Below are 18,399 nucleotides of genomic sequence, written 5' to 3' on the forward strand. Positions count from 1 at the left end.
GCTTTGCTGGTGACACTGTTGGGGATTTATTAAAAATTGAAGGCATACTGAACCAGCATGGCTACCACAGCATCTTGCAGCGGCATGCTATTCCATCCGGACCATCATTTATTTTTCAACAGGATAATGACCCCAAACACACCTCCAGGCTGTGTAAGGGCTGTTTGACTAAGAAGGAGAGTGATGGGGTGCTACACCAGATGACCTGGCCTCCACAGTCACCAGATCTGAACCCAATCGAGATGGTTTGGGGTGAGCTTCTCTGGGAACTCCTTCAAGATTGTTGGAAGACCATTCGCGATGACTACCTCTTGAAGCTCATCAAGAGAACGCAAAGAGTTTGCAAAGCAAAAATTCATCCGGGGTATGTAAACATTTGACCACAACTGTACACACACAATAATTAGTCATTCACTTTTATCATAGACTGATGAGCCATATTTGTAAAACAAATAGGTTAAGTTTTTTTTAATATGCCTTGAGCATACAGGCATACCTGACAATTCCAATATTGATCGCACCGTGCAATAATTTTTCAGCAGACCTACGGCACTACAGAACTGGAAGGCAGCGCTACATCTCAGTCATGCATATTTTCTGAAACTTTGTGGAGTTGTAATTTTGTTGCATTAGCCTTCAATGTAAGAATCCTTTAAAAAGTGTAGAACTAACATACATCTTGGGTAACAAGAAATTATTGTTATTCCCATCCATCCTCTAGTTTAATGGTAGTATCATCTGATATTGAACAAAAGAAGAATGATTATATAACACTAGATTGTGGCCCGATTCTAATGCATCGGGTATTCTAGAATATGCATGTCCCCGTAGTATATGGACAATGATGATTCCAGAATTCGCGGCAGACTGTGCCCGTCGCTGATTGGTCGAGGCAACCTTTATGACATCATCGTCACCATGACAACCATTATGACATCTACGTCAATACTGTGCCCGTCGCTGATTGGTCGAGGCGAATTCGCGGCAGACTGTGCCCGTCGCTGATTGGTCGAGGCAACCTTTATGACATCATCGTCGCCATGCTGTGCCCGTCGCTGATTGGTCGAGGCCTGGCGGCTGATTGGTCGAGGCAACCTTTATGACATCATTGTCGCCATGGCAACCATTATGACATCTACGTCGATACTGTGCCCGTCGCTTCTAACGCATCGGGTATTCTAGAATATGCATGTCCCTGTAGTATATGGACAATCAATGATTCCAGAATTCGCGGCAGACTGTGCCCGTCGCTGATTGGTCGAGGCAACCTTTATGACATCATCGTCGCCATGGCAACCATTATAACATCTACGTCGATACTGTGCCCGTCGCTGATTGGTCGAGGCCTGGCAGCATCGACCAATCAGACGCGGGATTTCCAAGACAGACAGACAGACAGAAAAACCCTTTGAAATATATATATATATATATAATTGTCTGTTGTTTCACACTTTTTTTTAAGTATACAATTCCACATGTGTTAAATCATATTTTTGATGCCTTCATTGTGAATGTACAATTTTCATAGTCATGAAAACTCTTTAAATGAGATGTGTCCAAACTTTTGGTCTGTACTGTGTGTGTGTGTGTGTGTATATATATATAGATAGATAGATAGATAGTAGAATTGGAACAGCACAATGCTCACCGGTGGGTGCCTGGCCTCCTGGGTTGAGTCGTCCACTTCTCCACCCAAAATGTATACAAGAAGAGCAAAAGAAGGCAGCACTCCAAACACTTTTCAAGGTGAAAAAAAGTAGGGTTTATTGAGTCCACATCTCTTGTGCAACGTTTTGGCTCACACTGAGCCTTAACGTTGCACAAGAGATGTGGGCTCAATAAACCCTATTTTTTTTCACCTTGAAAAGTGTTTGGAGTGCTGCCTTCTTTTGCTATATATATATATATATATATATATCTCTCTATCTATATATATATATATATATCTATATATATATATATATCTCTATCTCGACCAATCAACGATGGGCACAGTCTGGCTGCGAATTCCCCTACCCTACTCCCCTCCAGTCAGTGCCCCCTCCCGACTGCCCTCAAGTCAGTGCCCCCATAGCGGTTTAGCAGTCCGTTAAACGGACTGAGTTACACCGCGGCATAACGCTACATCATCACGTGTCATTGCCACAATGCATTACTGGGAACGGAGCGTCGCGAGGAGCATCGTTAAATGCCTGGGCTGGATCCGGGGGCCACCGGAAGGTGAGTATATAATTATATTTTTTATTTTAATTCTTTTTTTTTAACAGGGATATGGTGCCCACATTGCTATATACTATGTGGGCTGTGCTATATACTACGTGGCTGTGTTATATACTACATGGGCGGTGCTATATGCTATGTCTCTGTACTATATACTACGTGGGCTGTGTTACATACTACGTGGGCTGTGTTACATACTACGTGGGCTGTGTTACATACTACGTGGGCTGTTACATACTACGTGGGCTGTGTTACATACTACACGTGTGCTGTGTTACATACTACACGTGTGCTGTGTTACATACTACGTGTGCTGTGTTACATACTACGCGGGCTGTGTTACATACTACGCGGGCTGTGTTACATACTACGCGGGCTGTGTTACATACTACGCGGGCTGTGTTACATACTACGCGGGCTGTGTTACATACTACGCGGGCTGTGTTACATACTACGCGGGCTGTGTTATACAGGTCCTTCTCAAAAAATTAGCATATAGTGTAAAATTTCATTATTTACCATAATGTAATGATTACAATTAAACTTTCATATATTATAGATTCATTATCCACCAACTGAAATTTGTCAGGTCTTTTATTGTTTTAATACTGATGATTTTGGCATACAACTCCTGATAACCCAAAAAACCTGTCTCAATAAATTAGCATGTTTCACCCGTCCAATCAAATAAAAGTGTTTTTTAATAACAAACAAAAAAAACATCAAATAATAATGTTCAGTTATGCACTCAATACTTGGTCGGGAATCCTTTGGCAGAAATGACTGCTTCAATGCGGCGTGGCATGGAGGCAATCAGCCTGTGACACTGCTGAGATGTTATGGAGGCCCAGGATGCTTCAATAGCGGCCTTAAGCTCATCCAGAGTGTTGGGTCTTGCGTCTCTCAACTTTCTCTTCACAATATCCCACAGATTCTCTATGGGGTTCAGGTCAGGAGAGTTGACAGGCCAATTGAGCACAGTAATACCATGGTCAGTAAACCATTTACCAGTGGTTTTGGCACTGTGAGCAGGTGCCAGGTCGTGCTGAAAAATGAAATCTTCATCTCCATAAAGCATTTCAGCATTTCCCCAGGTCAAGCCACTTTTGAACCATAAACAGCGGCAGAAGCGCCTGACCTGGGCTACAGAGAAGCAGCACTGGACTGTTGCTAAGTGGTCCCAAGTACTTTTTTCTGATGAAATCAAATTTTGCATGTCATTCGGAAATCAAGGTGCCAGAGTCTGGAGGAAGACTGGGGAGAAGGAAATGCCAAAATGCCTGAAGTCCAGTGTCAAGTACCCACAGTCAGTGATGGTGTGGGGTGCCATGTCAGCTGCTGGTGTTGGTCCACTGTGTTTCATCAAGGGCAGGGTCAATGCAGCTAGCTATCAGGAGATTTTGGAGCACTTCATGCTTCCATCGGCTGAAATGCTTTATGGAGATGAAGATTTCATTTTTCAGCACGACCTGGCACCTGCTCACAGTGCCAAAACCACTGGTAAATGGTTTACTGACCATGGTATTACTGTGCTCAACTGGCCTGCCAACTCTCCTGACCTGAACCCCATAGAGAATCTGTGGGATATTGTGAAGAGAAAGTTGAGAGACGCAAGACCCAACGCTCTGGATGAGCTTAAGGCCGCTATTGAAGCATCCTGGGCCTCCATAACATCTCAGCAGTGTCACAGGCTGATTGCCTCCATGCCACGCCGCATTGAAGCAGTCATTTCTGCCAAAGGATTCCCGACCAAGTATTGAGTGCATAACTGAACATTATTATTTGATGGTTTTTTTGTTTGTTATTAAAAAACACTTTTATTTGATTGGACGGGTGAAATATGCTAATTTATTGAGACAGGTTTTTTGGGTTATCAGGAGTTGTATGCCAAAATCATCAGTATTAAAACAATAAAAGACCTGACAAATTTCAGTTGGTGGATAATGAATCTATAATATATGAAAGTTTAATTGTAATCATTACATTATGGTAAATAATGAAATTTTACACTATATGCTAATTTTTTGAGAAGGACCTGTATACTGCGTGGGCTGTGCTATATACTACTATACGTATTCTAGAATACCCGGTGCGTTAGAATCGGGCCACCATCTAGTGTGTGTGTATATGTGTGTGTATGTATGTATGTATATGCATATATGTATGTGTAAAATATATATATATATATACACGCACATACGTACACATATACACACATGCACACACATATATAGACACGCACACACATATACACACACACACACACACACACACACACACACACACACACACACACACACACACACACACACACACACACACACACACACACACTAAAATCACACATCCTAGATATTACTGAATTAAATAATATATTCCAGTTGTAAATCCTTATTCATTACATAGTGGAATGTGTTGAGATCCATAAAACCTAAAAATGATCAACGTAAATCACAACCAATATCCCACCGAGGTCTGGCTGTGGGATGATGCTCAAAATCAAAGTGGAAAATGAAGATACAGGCTGATCCAACTTCAGTGGAAATGCCTCAAGAGAAGGAAATGATGCTTAGTAGTGTGTGTGGCCTCCATGTGCCTGTTTGACCTCCCTACAACGCCTGGGCATGTTCCTGATGAGGCGGCGGATGGTCTCCTGAGGGATCTCCTCCCAGACCTGGACTAAAGCATCCGCCAACTCCTGGACAGTCTTTAATTCAATGTGACGTTGGTGGATGGTGCGATACGTGATGTCCCAGATGTGTTCAGTCGGATTCAGGTCTGGGTAACGGGTGGGCCAGTCCATAGCTTCAATGCCTTCATCTTGCAGGAACTGCTGACACACTCCAGCCACATGAGGTCTGGCATTGTCCTGTATTAGGAGGAACCCAGGGCCAACCGCAACAGCATATGGTCTCACAAGGGGTCTGAGGATCTCATCGGTACCTGGCAGGCTACTTCTGGTGAGCACATGGAGGGTTGTGCGGCCCTCCAAAGAAATGCCACCCACACCTTTACGGACCCAGTGCCAAACCGGTCATGCTGAAAGATATGTTGCAGGCAGGAGAGAGAGAGAGACTTTTTCCCGGACTTGAAAATCCTTCCGGGCATGCTCAATGGGGAAAAAACATGAAACGTCGCTGGATTCCTGTGTGTGACGGTCAGCGACGGATCCTGCATCCATAGGCTTCCATTATAGCCGACGACGGGACAGCGCAGGACCCGTCGCTGACCGATTTTCCGACGTGCAGAAAAAAAAATGTTGCACGATGGACCGCTATTTTGCGACGGATGAAACAGATGGCCATCCGTCACAATCCGTCGTGTGTGTGTGTGTATATATGTGTGTGTAATATGTATATATGTATATATGTATATGTGTATATATATATATATACATATGTATGTATGTGTATGTATATATATATATATATATATATATATATATATATATATATATATATATATATATATATATATATATATATATATATATATATATATATATATATATATATATAATGTGTATGTGTATATATATGTGTGTGTGTGTGTGTGTGTGTGTGTGTGTGTATATATTTACACACAGCTATACTATGTGTAGACATTTACTCGATTTTAATCTGTCGGTGTGATTTTAACATACAGCGCACTGAATTGGCGCTGTATATTTCTCGCAAGTCACACTGATGGTCCGTGTGGTGTGCGAGGTTTTTCTCGCACCCATAGACTTTTATTGGCGAGTCTCGGCCGATATACGGTGGAAATTACAGCATGCTGCGATTTCACTCGCACGTATAATACGGCAGAGAAAAAAAAACTATGATGTGAGCTGCCCCATAGATTAACATTGGTCCGAGTGCTATCCAATTATTTTATTTATTTATTTTTTATAGCATAGCACTCGTCTGTATTATATGGTAGTGTGACTCCGGCCTTAAAAGGGTGTACTACTAGATATCCTATCCTTAATAAATACAGCCAAAAAAGAAGTCATACTTCCCAGAGAGGCCCAGCTGTGTCTCGTAACGGTAATGTAGCATTATGTCACACGCAGCCATCACAATTCCATCCAAGTGGAACAAAAGCCAACCCAGATGACCGGTTTGTCTGGTGGGCACATCTCCTGTGTCCCTGCAATCACCATGACGTACTATTAAGGCTCTTCACAGGACTTTCCATGATGAAATGTTTTTTTTTGCTATGAAGGCATTTTGGTGATCTTTAAGGCTATGTGCACACGTTGCGGATTTGACGTGGATTTTCTGTGCAGATTCTCCATTTGTTGGCAGAAAACGCAGGTTAGAATCAGCGCCTTTGTGTGCGCTGCACACGTTGCAGATTTTTGTGCAGATTTCTAACCTTTTTTTACCCCGGCAGATTTCTATTATGGAATGGGTGCAGAAACGCAGCAGATCTGCAAAAAGAATTGACATGGTCCCTTTTTGAATCTGCTGTGTTTTCTGTGCAGATTTTTCGGTACCATTAGCACAGCATTTTTTTTCTGCGATTTATTTACATTGTACTGTAAATCACTTGCGGATCATGAGCGTTTCTGCGTGGAAAAACGCTGCAGATCTGCAGGAAATCTGCAACGTGTGCACATACCCTAAACCCAAGGCTCCCTGTCTTCTTTCTACACTTCTAAAATGCAGATTGTGGTGCAATACCAGTTTTGAAATGAATGTTTATGTTCATTTGTCTATAGGGTATGTCAGCTTCTGCCTAACAATTAGTGTATAGTATCCAATCCAGTATTTCTTGTATTACCGTGTTCTACATCTACCTGTTTAGTATTCTCAGAGGGAATCATATTATAAAGGAAAAGTTTGTGCTAAATCTATGTAAGTCAGGTTCACTATGTAATTGGTTTAGTTTATCTCTCAGCATGCTAGATACACCACTGTGTTTCCTACATGGGGGAAAATTAGTGTCTCTTGATGCATTAGGCGTCTTAAGCCATTGTCTTGTCCTAGAGGAGCAGCCCCATGTAGATTATTCAGAATTTGGCTCCTTTTGGAGGGTTATTCATAATTTTTATATGACCTGGAAGCGAGTCATTGTGGCAGGATGTCTTCTGTGACTTTTTTTTTTCCCCTGATGTGCTTTCTAAGATTCTAACGTCAGTCATATAGTAGCATGAAAGTTATTTGCCATTTCTGCCAGTGGCTTATTACATCAATTAATGATGTTTGATGTTCCAGTTCTTTAATCGCTATAGCACATTCTGCTCTTTCCATTGAAAAAGAAAGTTATTCTGCCTAAAAATGTATTACTTTCACCTGGAAAACTAGAATGCATCAGACATAGAAAACTGTTCAGTGTATTCCTCAGACCCCAGCTCAGCCACTTCGGAATTGGCCTTTTATCCTTAGGAAGACTAGAGCACTTACAAAGTCTCCACACTCTTCTTTTAATGTTGTTCTTTGACTTGACATCATCACATTTTAATCGTAAATGTACTTTTTTTTTCTCTTGCATTTTAAGGTCAAAAAGAGAGTACATTACAGGACACCGGAGAATGAAATGCTTGACAGTGGTTTACTTTTCTCTTGTGAGAGGAGCAGGTTTTGGTTTTGATGAAAACTAGCTGATGGATCAGAAACTTGGAAGCTTTCAGTATTCCATATATATATATTATTACCGCAATGCTGCTATTGTATTGTGCATTTGGGTTGCTTCTGTGTTTTTGTTTTGTTTTTTTGACATTTTCTATTCCAATACTTAATTGGAGGCTATTGTGGTGTGCTAAGTACTCTGAAATTTTGTTTTGTACAGTTGCATAAAATGTTTTGTTGCATAATCTGTAATTTTGTATAGTGGAATTTATAGTACTAGTATTTATCCCTATAGTTTCTATTATACATAAAGGTACCACTATTTGAAATGATTATTGTGACATTTAATTCAGTATCCTAAGGTGTGCAGGATTTTGTGGAATAAAATATATTTTCCATGTAATTAAAGTTCTGCAGCCCAAGGTCCATTTACACTGCACAATTTGTGAATGAGCATTAATAGAAACCGTAGTTCCCAATCATACAGGCTGCAGATTTGCTTTGCATTGTTGTCAGAAGTCCATCATCCTGTGTAAACAGGGCCTACGTTGCCAAAAACAATGGCAGCATTATTTCAAATACTTCAGCGCGTATCTGAGGAGGGGTCTGCCTGTGTAAACTGGCTATTAAATGACCACTGATTGGCAGTCGTATAGTGCCGACAGTCAGCAGGTATAAATGGACCCTTACAAAAATTTTTTAGTCCACCATTTGCCAAAGATATTGTTAGGGTAGGTTCACGTCTGTGTTGGGGTCTCCACGGAAGATTCTGCCAAAAATGCGGAGTTAGAGTGCAGTGTGGTGCGCTGGTTTGTTGGGTAAAATACTGAATACCATGATGGAAGCCTTCTAGTAAATGCGTTCTGTCTGCATCCACTGGGTTCCTGCATATGGTGGATCGCACTCCCTTCTTTATTCCTATGTTCTGTTAGGAAGAACTGAACTAGGGAACACAGGTGTACATCAGGCCTTACAGAGACTGCATACACTTTCCTGCTCTCTGCTGACAGGTAAATTCAGCAATAATAAATATATATATTTAGGCAAAACTCAAGATCGGAACAGAAATGTTTTTCTGTCTTACCATAAGATCATAAAAACAAAATTCAAGCTGTAATAGACCTGAATAATATAGTGCTGCATGCATTACTAGTTTTCCATCGAATTTGATGGAATCTGCAATAAAATAAACTCCGCTACAGATGAGAACAGAACCTTAACTCATCTACACAGGTCAATATTCAGTGATTGAGTGAAACATAGACCCAACCCATGTAAGCATGCTGCGAATGGGCAGATCGCTCATATATTGGCTGGACTATATTGTTTATGCCAACATAAATATAACTTTTTGGGCAGCACACATCACCCAGTATAAATGGGGGATGTTCTGCTCATCACATGGATGTTGTATGGGGAAAGAATGATCGTTGTCGGTCCAAATGTATGGCCAGTAAATGACAATAAGTTGGCTAGCTTGTAAATCGGTCATGGTAAATGCGTATATTTGTAACAACACAAAGTGAGCTTCACTAACGTGTGTGTGGACATGCTTGTCTTCTCCATAGTTACCTGTTGGAAATTTCTGCAACTCTCCAAACCCTTGTAAAGCTTTTTCTCTATTGCCTTGCAGATGCTGAATCCCGCTGTTTGGTACTAGGCATGCAGAAGGAAGGACGGGCACAGAATGAGTTTAAAAAATGACGCCGGTGATGACAAGGCGTTGTACAATCTGTACATTTATTCCAAACTTTCTCATGAAGACTCCAACTGTTGTGCTGTTTCAGCCACAAAGGAATCTTCTGCTTCGGACGTCATCAAAAACGCAGTTGCTGCTCTTTGTCTGGAAGTTTCTAAAACCTATGTCTTGACGGAAGTGAAAGAGTGTGGAGGAGAAGAGTGGGTTCTAGATGCCAATGACTCCCCAGTGCAGAGGGTGCGTCTGTGGCCACGAAAAGCCCATAATAGGCATTCACAGGCAGAAGGGTACTATTTCCTGCTCCAAGAGAAGAATCAGGATGGGACCATTAAATATGCCCATCTCCCTCATGTCTCTGAAGAGGAAGCAGCTAGAAGGCTTGTGGAAAGGGGGTTTCTTCCCCGCCCCCAGGAGGACTATAATGATTTATGTAACTTGCCCAATTTAACAGAGTCGACCATTTTAAGAAACTTGAAAGTCCGCTTTCTAAAACAAAAGATCTACACGTATGCAGGAAGTATTTTGATAGCTATTAATCCTTTCAAATTTCTACCTATCTACAACCCCAAGTATGTCAAAATGTATGACAACCACCAGCTGGGTAAACTGGAGCCCCACATTTTTGCTATTGCGGATGTGTCTTATCATACGATGTTAAAGAAAAGAATAAATCAATGCATAGTGATCTCTGGAGAGAGCGGCTCTGGAAAGACCCAAAGTACCAATTTCCTGATACACTGTCTGACTGCACTGAGTCAGAAGGGCTATGCCAGCGGCGTGGAGAGAACCATATTGGGGGCTGGACCTGTGCTTGAGGTATTGTACCACATCTATGACACATATTACTTGCAGTGTATTTTATCTGTGTTGAAAACCTGATTACAAAAAGAAAAATCGCTTTTTAAGATGGTGGACTTTGGAGTCTGATTTAAAATAGTGGTCTACCATTGTATATTTTATAATGGTCTACGGTGCATAATATGAGCAGGCGTAAAGTTGCCCAATTTCTAACTATTTTTAAGAAATTAATACATTTTTGTAATATCTGGCAAGCTTCATCCCTTAACATAGCTGACTCCTAAAACTTTCTGTAGTTTTTATAGGGCCTATTTTAGCTTCTTTGCCGCCTTAGTTAAAAAATGAAATGGGGCAAATAATCAAAACTTGCATATGCTGCAAAAACAGGGAAACCATGACAGTATAATAAAGTTAATGTAATAAAGTTACATTACATAAAGTGCAAATTCCATACAAATTCATATATAATATAACATAGGTAAATGTGCAAACCAGTGCTCTCAAAATACAGTGGATCCACTCAGTCCATGGAGAAAACCACAACACCACGTAACATCAGCAATATAGTTTTAGTAATAAGAAATCATATGTACCTAATAATAGTGAAATACTGTGGTAATAGGAATGCACCATGTGCAGAGCGGATAAACTCCTATAAGACACTAAACAATAATAAGTAAACCGACAATGGATACACAACAATGATGGCTACCTAGTAAAAGCCGCAAGCCAGGGACCCACCACATCCAACGCACGTTTGGCTATGGAAAGCTTCATCCATTAACAAGTTAAAAGCCGAGAACAGAACTGCAGTCCATCCACGGGGAAAGATGCGGGTCTGCAAGCGAACCTGCATCTAAGTTGGGGACATGACTTTTCATGTACCTGACAGATGCCTGTCCAGCCTCTGTTTATAGACTTCCATTGAAGGAGAGTTCACCACCTCCCGTGGCAGCCTGTTCCACTCATTGATCACCCTAACTTAGGCCGACACCCTAATTCCTAAGTCGATAAGTAACAAACACACACAAACCTACGCACACATTGTCACCAGCCTATGTAGGAGCGTTAACAGAGCGAACGTACGTAGGCTGTAATCAGACAACAACTGTTAACTTTAAAGGAAAACAAAAAATGGAAAAAAAATTGCGTGGGCTCCTGCATAATTTTAATAACCAGCAGAGGGAAAGCCAACAGCTGGGGGCAGATGTTTATAGCCTAGGAAGGGGGTAATACCCATGGAGCTTCCCAAGCTATTCGTATCAGCTCACAGCTGTACACTTAGCCTTTACTGGCTATTAAAATGGGGAACCCCCCCAACAAAAATGACGTGGGGTCCCCCTATAATAACCAGCAAAGGCTATGTAGACAGCTGCAGGCTGATATTAATAGTCTAGGAAGGTGCTATGGATATTGCCCCCCCCCCCAGGCTAAAAACATCAGCTCTCAGCCGCCCCAGATAAGGCACATCTATAAGATGCGCCAAAACTAGTGCTTAGCCTCGCTCTTCCCACTTGCCCTGTAGCGGTGGCAAGTGGGGTTCATATTTGTGGGGTTGATGTTGATGTCTATATGACACCTCTCAATTGGATAATGTATTATAGTCTATACTTTACAGTTCAGATTTATTTATGGAAAGTTCTCCATGAACCTAAGATGGGGGGGTGGACCTTAGGGTGTGGGGTGGGTGACGGCTTAATGGGGAAGGAATTTAGCTCAGTGTAATTAACAGGGATTCTGTATAACATTGCTTTTGTGATTTTGGATTACGTTACTAATGTAACTTTTGCACTGTTATGATGTGTGTATTGTCAGTTGCTTCATTAAGTTTTTCTGATTAACCAAAACAGCCCATAACAACCTATAAAATTCTGTGCAAAAAAAAAGTCAGACTGGCTCCATTGAAAGATGACGGGGTCAAGCCTTTTGTGAATCTACCAATGTATCCTGTAAAAAATACAAATGGGCTCTATGTATGATCTAAGTCTGTTTTGCCTACACAGATGTGTACCTATATACCCATTTATAGGTAATCTACAAGTTCTGCGGTTGGAGTGGGATGACCTCATTTGTGCTTTTCCACCTGTCCCTCTGTTTTGTTTAACTGGGGTCCAAATATATTGTTTCTGACTTTGCTTTTCCCCAGTAAGACTATTATTTGTCCACTCCCCCTGCCTTGTCCGATTTTACTAGATTTCGAATGACAAATCAAATCTAGAGCATCTGTTGTTAGTCCTGGAAAAATATGAATGCATTAGCAATTGGGTGTTTAAAGGGCTTTCCGCATTAGCAGGTAAACTACTCTGAGCACATTGTGTCTGCACATAGCTGCAGGATTCGATAGGTGCACAATACCTGCTGATTCATTTAATCAGAATAGGAAATGTCCACGATACTGATCATTCAAGCACACATGCCTCCAGGTATGTACAGACTCGGTGTCTGCAATCTGGAGGTGAGCAGTGCCAGACAATCCTTTTTATTCCCTCTAACCAGATTGGTACATTGGACGCCGGTCCTAGCAGGGTGTCACTTTTGCAGCGTGATTGCAGAGGAAGGAGTTTGATCTGCTGATCCCAGCACTGTCAATGTATCGGTCATTGCTTTATCTTACAGCATACACTGACTGTCCCCAGCTCCCCCCTAGGTCATTGGAATAGTGTCACTTTTAAAGCTCCATTTTCTAGTGCTGGCTTAAAAAAATGCTTCTGTAAATTAAGATGCTTCCCTGAGAAGCATCCACAAAAGTTGTTCCTTTTTCTGCATGGCCTTCATTTTTTAACTCCGCAAGCTTACGTTGTACAATCCAAAATAAGCTGCCCTGTACAATGGTTAGATTCCAGGCAAAGTTCTGCAGATACTGCTGGACGGGACACTTGCAGGAAATCCAGCATGATACCACATGCTGGACGTGAGACATGCTGCATTCAGGTCTGCACGGAGAGTGCCTTTGTGTCCATTGTGGCCGCATCAGCTGGTATTTGGCATTTATAATCTCTTAAACCATTGTTCCATTGTGGTTTCTTGTATTTTTTTTATTGTAGCGCTGGAGTGGTGCTTCTAATCTAAGTTCCCTGAGCGTACTTGCCAGCTGCTGTCTTCATCTGTTCCTGCGATTTCTGACTGACCAAAGTCACAGTAGTAATGGCCACAAGCTCTCAATGTAAGTTTGAGAGCCTTGTTCTGGTCCTCATAGACTTACATGGAGATGTGACTTCTGGATCACCCAGCAAATGTTGGAGCGATGGATTCGGCGGGTCATAAACTGCAAGAGACAGACCGGATCGGCGCTGATAACAAATGAAGACGGTGGCTGGTGAATATAATACTAGTGGCAGGGAACTTAGATCAGTAACGCTGCTGTAGGGCTGCAATAAACAAACAAACTCTGGAGTGGCGATTTAACATTAGGAGGCACCAGTACCATGCCTGGAGAATATATATAATTTTTTTGGGGTGGTAAAACAATATATTTTATATATTTTTAATAGAACACAACCCAAATATTTGGTTATTGGTCCTTTAAAACAAATGAATATCTATTAGTGATGAGAAATTGTGCTTGGGTCTCATCCAAGCACGTTCAGGTGTTATGAGTGTCTCGGGTGTGCTCGTATATTATGTTCGAGTCCCCGTGGTTGCATGATTTGCGGCTGTTAGACTGCAGTAACAAATGTGGGGATTGTCTGTTAGACACAACAATACATGCAGAGATTTTCTAACAAACGGCAATTCTTGCATGTGTTCAGGGTGTCTAACAGCCGCAAATCATGCAGCCACGGGGACTCGAACATAATATCCGAGCACGCCCGAGACACTCGGATAACACTCGCGCATGCTCGGATAACACATTATCAAAGCACGTTCGCTCATCACTAATAGCCATTCATTATATGGGTGTGCCTTACCATAGACTTGTATTGATTGTCTTTACAGTGGAAGATGCTTGTAGAATGGTCAGGTCACTTTTTAACTGCATGTTTTTTTAAATGTGAAGCGGTAAGACGCTCAAAAGCATGACTATATATGCACAGCAGGTCAATTTTACTTAGAAATGCATGTTCTCATGCTCTTGAGCCTTTTCTGAGCACTGTCTGAAAAAGACATCACGTGCACATTTCCCAAAGAAGTGGTTTCCACCAGAAAACAAGGTTTTTGACAGCCTAAAAAAAACAAAAAACCAGTTGTGTGCATATCCCTTTAGTAACTCTTTGCTCTGGTAACAGAGGGGGAACCCAAGAGGCGGTCTGATGTTTTGCTCCCATAAGATGTATAGTAGTTTCATTCACGCTGGATTCTGTTATTTTTGAGAATCGTTCATTAAATGTACTTTTTTTATTTATTTATTTTTTGTATCACAAAACAAGTTTAGACAAATCTTAGATACTGTTTTGCCAATGTAGATACAAAGCGCTGCTGAGGTTTGTGGCTTTTAAAATTAAAACTGGCCAATACGGAAAAAAATTATTAGATATTTTTAAGTGCTCAGAGAATTTGGAAGTCTTCTACCATCAGATATTATTAAAGTTTATTTATGAAACTACTTTCAACTTATCTACAGCCCCAAACTAACTAGTTTCCTGAATGACTTTCCACTTGCGTTGAGCCATGCAGCTCATTTGCAAAGTGTGTGCGATGTGAGGATTCCAAGAGTGACTGCAGACTTGTTGCTTAATGCTGGATAAAGGAGTTATCCAGTCCAAATTGATAAGACTACAGTCACTCTGTGTGAGTGGAGACTTATGAATCCACCGCAATGAAAGAAGACGTGATCTGCATCAATGGAACCACAATAGCTCTGTTTTATCATCTCGGTGTTAAATACTGCTGCAGGCATATAACCTGAGATATCGGGTGCTCACCAGGAAAATTACAGTACTATAAGTCCCAACATGTAGAAAGCAGAAGTGGCACTCAACAGTCATGAAAATCCATGCTTTATTGAAGAAAATAATGGTTAAAACATCTTCAATGGGAGATGGAGTATGCGAGTGACAAAGGCTGTTTCGAGTTTATGCAGGTCTCTCGCCTGTGGGGGTAGAACAACCTTTTTCTAATCCTGCAAATGACAATACATTGGGGTCCCCCCTCCATGACCTTCCCTGATATGACTAATCACGCGGGGTACTCCTTTACCAAAGGTAATGGAATTAAAATGTTCTCTGAATCTATGTAATATACAAAGGGCTTATCGTTTTGCCTATGTAAAAATATCTGCATGGGCAAAAAATTACATACACGGCAAAATTAGTTTTGCATGAAATAAAGTCACACACCATGCGAAACAGACCCAATTTGTAAGCAACGGCCCGTAATGTGGCATCTACAAAAAGGACAATGGCCACACTTGTAGTTACCCTTTGGGACTCTCAAGCCCAACCAATCGCTGCGGACTTTTTTTTTTTAATGCGATTCTGCACTCTTTCTAACTTGGAAGCCCTTGTCTATCATAGAGCCCCCTCTACTTTAACGGCATTGGAAAAACACAGTGACTGCAGACATATCAGTTTGGACCGGACAACCCCTTTAAGGTCCAGTTATTCTGGTAGATTATTGTGAACTATCATTTCTAGGCACTCTCATGATGATCATGCTGTCTGAACAGGCTGCTGACCTGATGAACAAGCAAAATATGGACAAAATATCATCCTACTTGGCAGTACGTTTTCCTATGTAAACAAGACCTACACTGCAACTTCCGAGAACAATGGCAACCTATGCCCACCGAACAGTGTATTACAGACCGATTAGTGTGCCCAGTATGGCTACTAAAATATCGCTGATCAATAAATACTTGCAGATCGAAGGTCATTGAGGCCACAAAATTGTTCACTGTAAACAGTCCTTTGAGAGCATCCACAACAACAATGCCCCTGAACTCCTAAAAGAGGCAGCCAGTTAATGAAATGTTCCAATTACTTTCTTGCTAGCAAACGCTGTTGTTTTTTTTTTCTTTTTGCACCGCTACATCTTGGATGTTAGCTGTAGGTTTCATGTTCCATAACACTAGATGAAATTCCTAAAATATGTTGTATCCTGACTTAATCTGAGATCCTTTTTCAAGCTATCTTTTATAAATGGACAGCTTGCTCTTGTACTGGGAGGAGCTTTTCTATGAAACTGCTCATCTGAAAACAAGCAATTTTGAAGTAAACGTGGCAGTGTTGTTGGGCCTATAAAGGGTGTGTGCCGAATGGTTTATACACATCCTACTCACCAAGGCAGAGCTGTTGTCATCCCGCCAAACTCCTGGGAGACGAGAGACTTGTGCTTACATTTTTACAAAGCTGGATCAGATGCGAGTTTCGATAAGATTGCTTTTTCCTAGCTCACACCAAGTCTTAGCTAGTTACTTATGTGATCACATTTGATAACAAATACAGGGTCTTCTGAAGAGGCCGCCTACAGCAGTTTAGTATTGGATTCTCTAAACTGTTTCAGATCATGTAGGTACATTTTGGGGTAGTTGCACATACATAATAAGAATCTTTATTTTTGTAGCGCCGGCATAGTCCGCAGTGCATGGTCCTTACTCCTTACTAGCTTTTTCAGCTTGGTGTATTTACATAATTTCGCAGGACTGATCACGGAAACCAATTGTGGAAGATTTATTAATCGGTCTAATATTTAGTTAGTCTAAAAGATACCAAAATGATGAAATGTGGACTCCACTTTGATATTGTACCTTTTAGACTTTTTTTTTACTATAAAACAGCGTCAGCCACTTAGAGAAATTTGATTAATTTTAAACTGTTTAGTCTAAGGCTGTGTGCACACGATGTGGATTTAGTGCTGATCCACAGTGGATTTTTCTGCCCAGAAACGGTGCAGTTCCGCAAAGTGATTTACATTACAATGTAAATCAATTTGAAAAAAAGAGGCTGTGCTAATAGTGCGGAAAAATCCGCATGAAATCCGCTGCAGATCAAAAGTAGCATGCTACTTCTTTTGTGCGGAACTGCAACGTTTCTGACCCCTTCCATTATAGAAATCCGCAGGGGTAAAAAATGTAGAAAATCCGCATCAATTCCGCAACAAAAACGCATAAAATCCGCACCTGCGTTTTCTGCCAGGAGATGCAGATTTTGTGCGGAAAACTCTGCACCCCAATCCGTAACGTGTGCACATAGCCTTAGGGTATGTGCACACGTTGCAGATTTGCCTATGTAATTTTCTGTGTAGATTCTGCATCTCTTGGCAGAAAATGCAGGTAAAAATCTGTGCGGATTTGATGCATTTTTGTTGCGTTTTTTTAAATAAAGATCAATTTAACGAAAAATTTTTTTATGTAATTTCTTGTCCAACCTTCATTTACATACTCTATTGAAGAATAATGTTTACACACACAGATGATAGACAGATGATGATCTATAGATAGATAGATCTATCATCTATCTATTGATAGTTGGATATATCTATAGATAGATAATACCAAGCCCGATGTTTAGTAATAAACTTAATAAAATGGTACATAGAAAGTTAAATAAAGACACATATACACACAAAATCTGCGTTAGGCCGGGGTCAGACTTGCGAGAAACTCACCCGAGACTTGCACCTCAATACCCGGCACTGCCGCCAGCACTCGGACCGTAGCGTTCAGCTACATAGAAATACATGCAGCCGCACACTCCGGTCTCGAGTGCTGGCGGCTGCATGTGCCACGCAATTTTCTGCACCAGAGAGGGAAAGCCAGCGACTGGGGGCCGATGTTTATAGCCTGGGAAAGGGGTTAATACGCATAGATCTTCCCAGGCTACAAATATCAGCCCACAGCTGCATAATTAGCCTTTACTGGCTATTAAAATAGGGGGACCCTCCCACCACCCCCCAAAAAAAGGCATGGGGTCCCCCTATAATTAATAGCCAGAAAAGGCTATGCAGACAGCTGTGGGCTGATATTCATAGCCTTGGAAGGGGCCATGGATATTGCCTCCCTTCCCCCCCGGCTACAAACAGCAGCTTCCAGCCGCCCCAGAAATGGTAAGGTGACATCAAGCTGGCTTAGTAATGCAGAGGCGTTAATAAGACACCTATCCATTACTAATCCTATAGTTGGTGAACGGGTTAAATAAACACACAGCCAGAATAAAGTATTTTAATGAAATAAAACACTACACATTCTTC

General features: G+C 41.3%; 1 protein-coding gene across 7 annotated transcripts in view; it reads left to right on the forward strand.

The window, feature by feature from the left end:
* The window catches only part of MYO9B (myosin IXB), a 343,844-nt gene that overhangs the window by 55,813 nt on the left and 269,632 nt on the right, over positions 1 to 18,399 (forward strand). For all 7 annotated transcript variants that reach the window (XM_077253219.1, XM_077253192.1, XM_077253210.1 and 4 more), the window contains exon 2: positions 9,409 to 10,290. In XM_077253219.1, the coding sequence (XP_077109334.1) occupies positions 9,463 to 10,290 (828 nt within the window). In that variant the 5' untranslated portion in view covers positions 9,409 to 9,462. The remainder of the gene's footprint in view (positions 1 to 9,408; positions 10,291 to 18,399) is intronic.

The sequence above is a fragment of the Ranitomeya variabilis genome, chromosome 1 (genome assembly GCF_051348905.1).
Source record: "Ranitomeya variabilis isolate aRanVar5 chromosome 1, aRanVar5.hap1, whole genome shotgun sequence".
NCBI classification, from domain to species: domain Eukaryota; kingdom Metazoa; phylum Chordata; class Amphibia; order Anura; family Dendrobatidae; genus Ranitomeya; species Ranitomeya variabilis.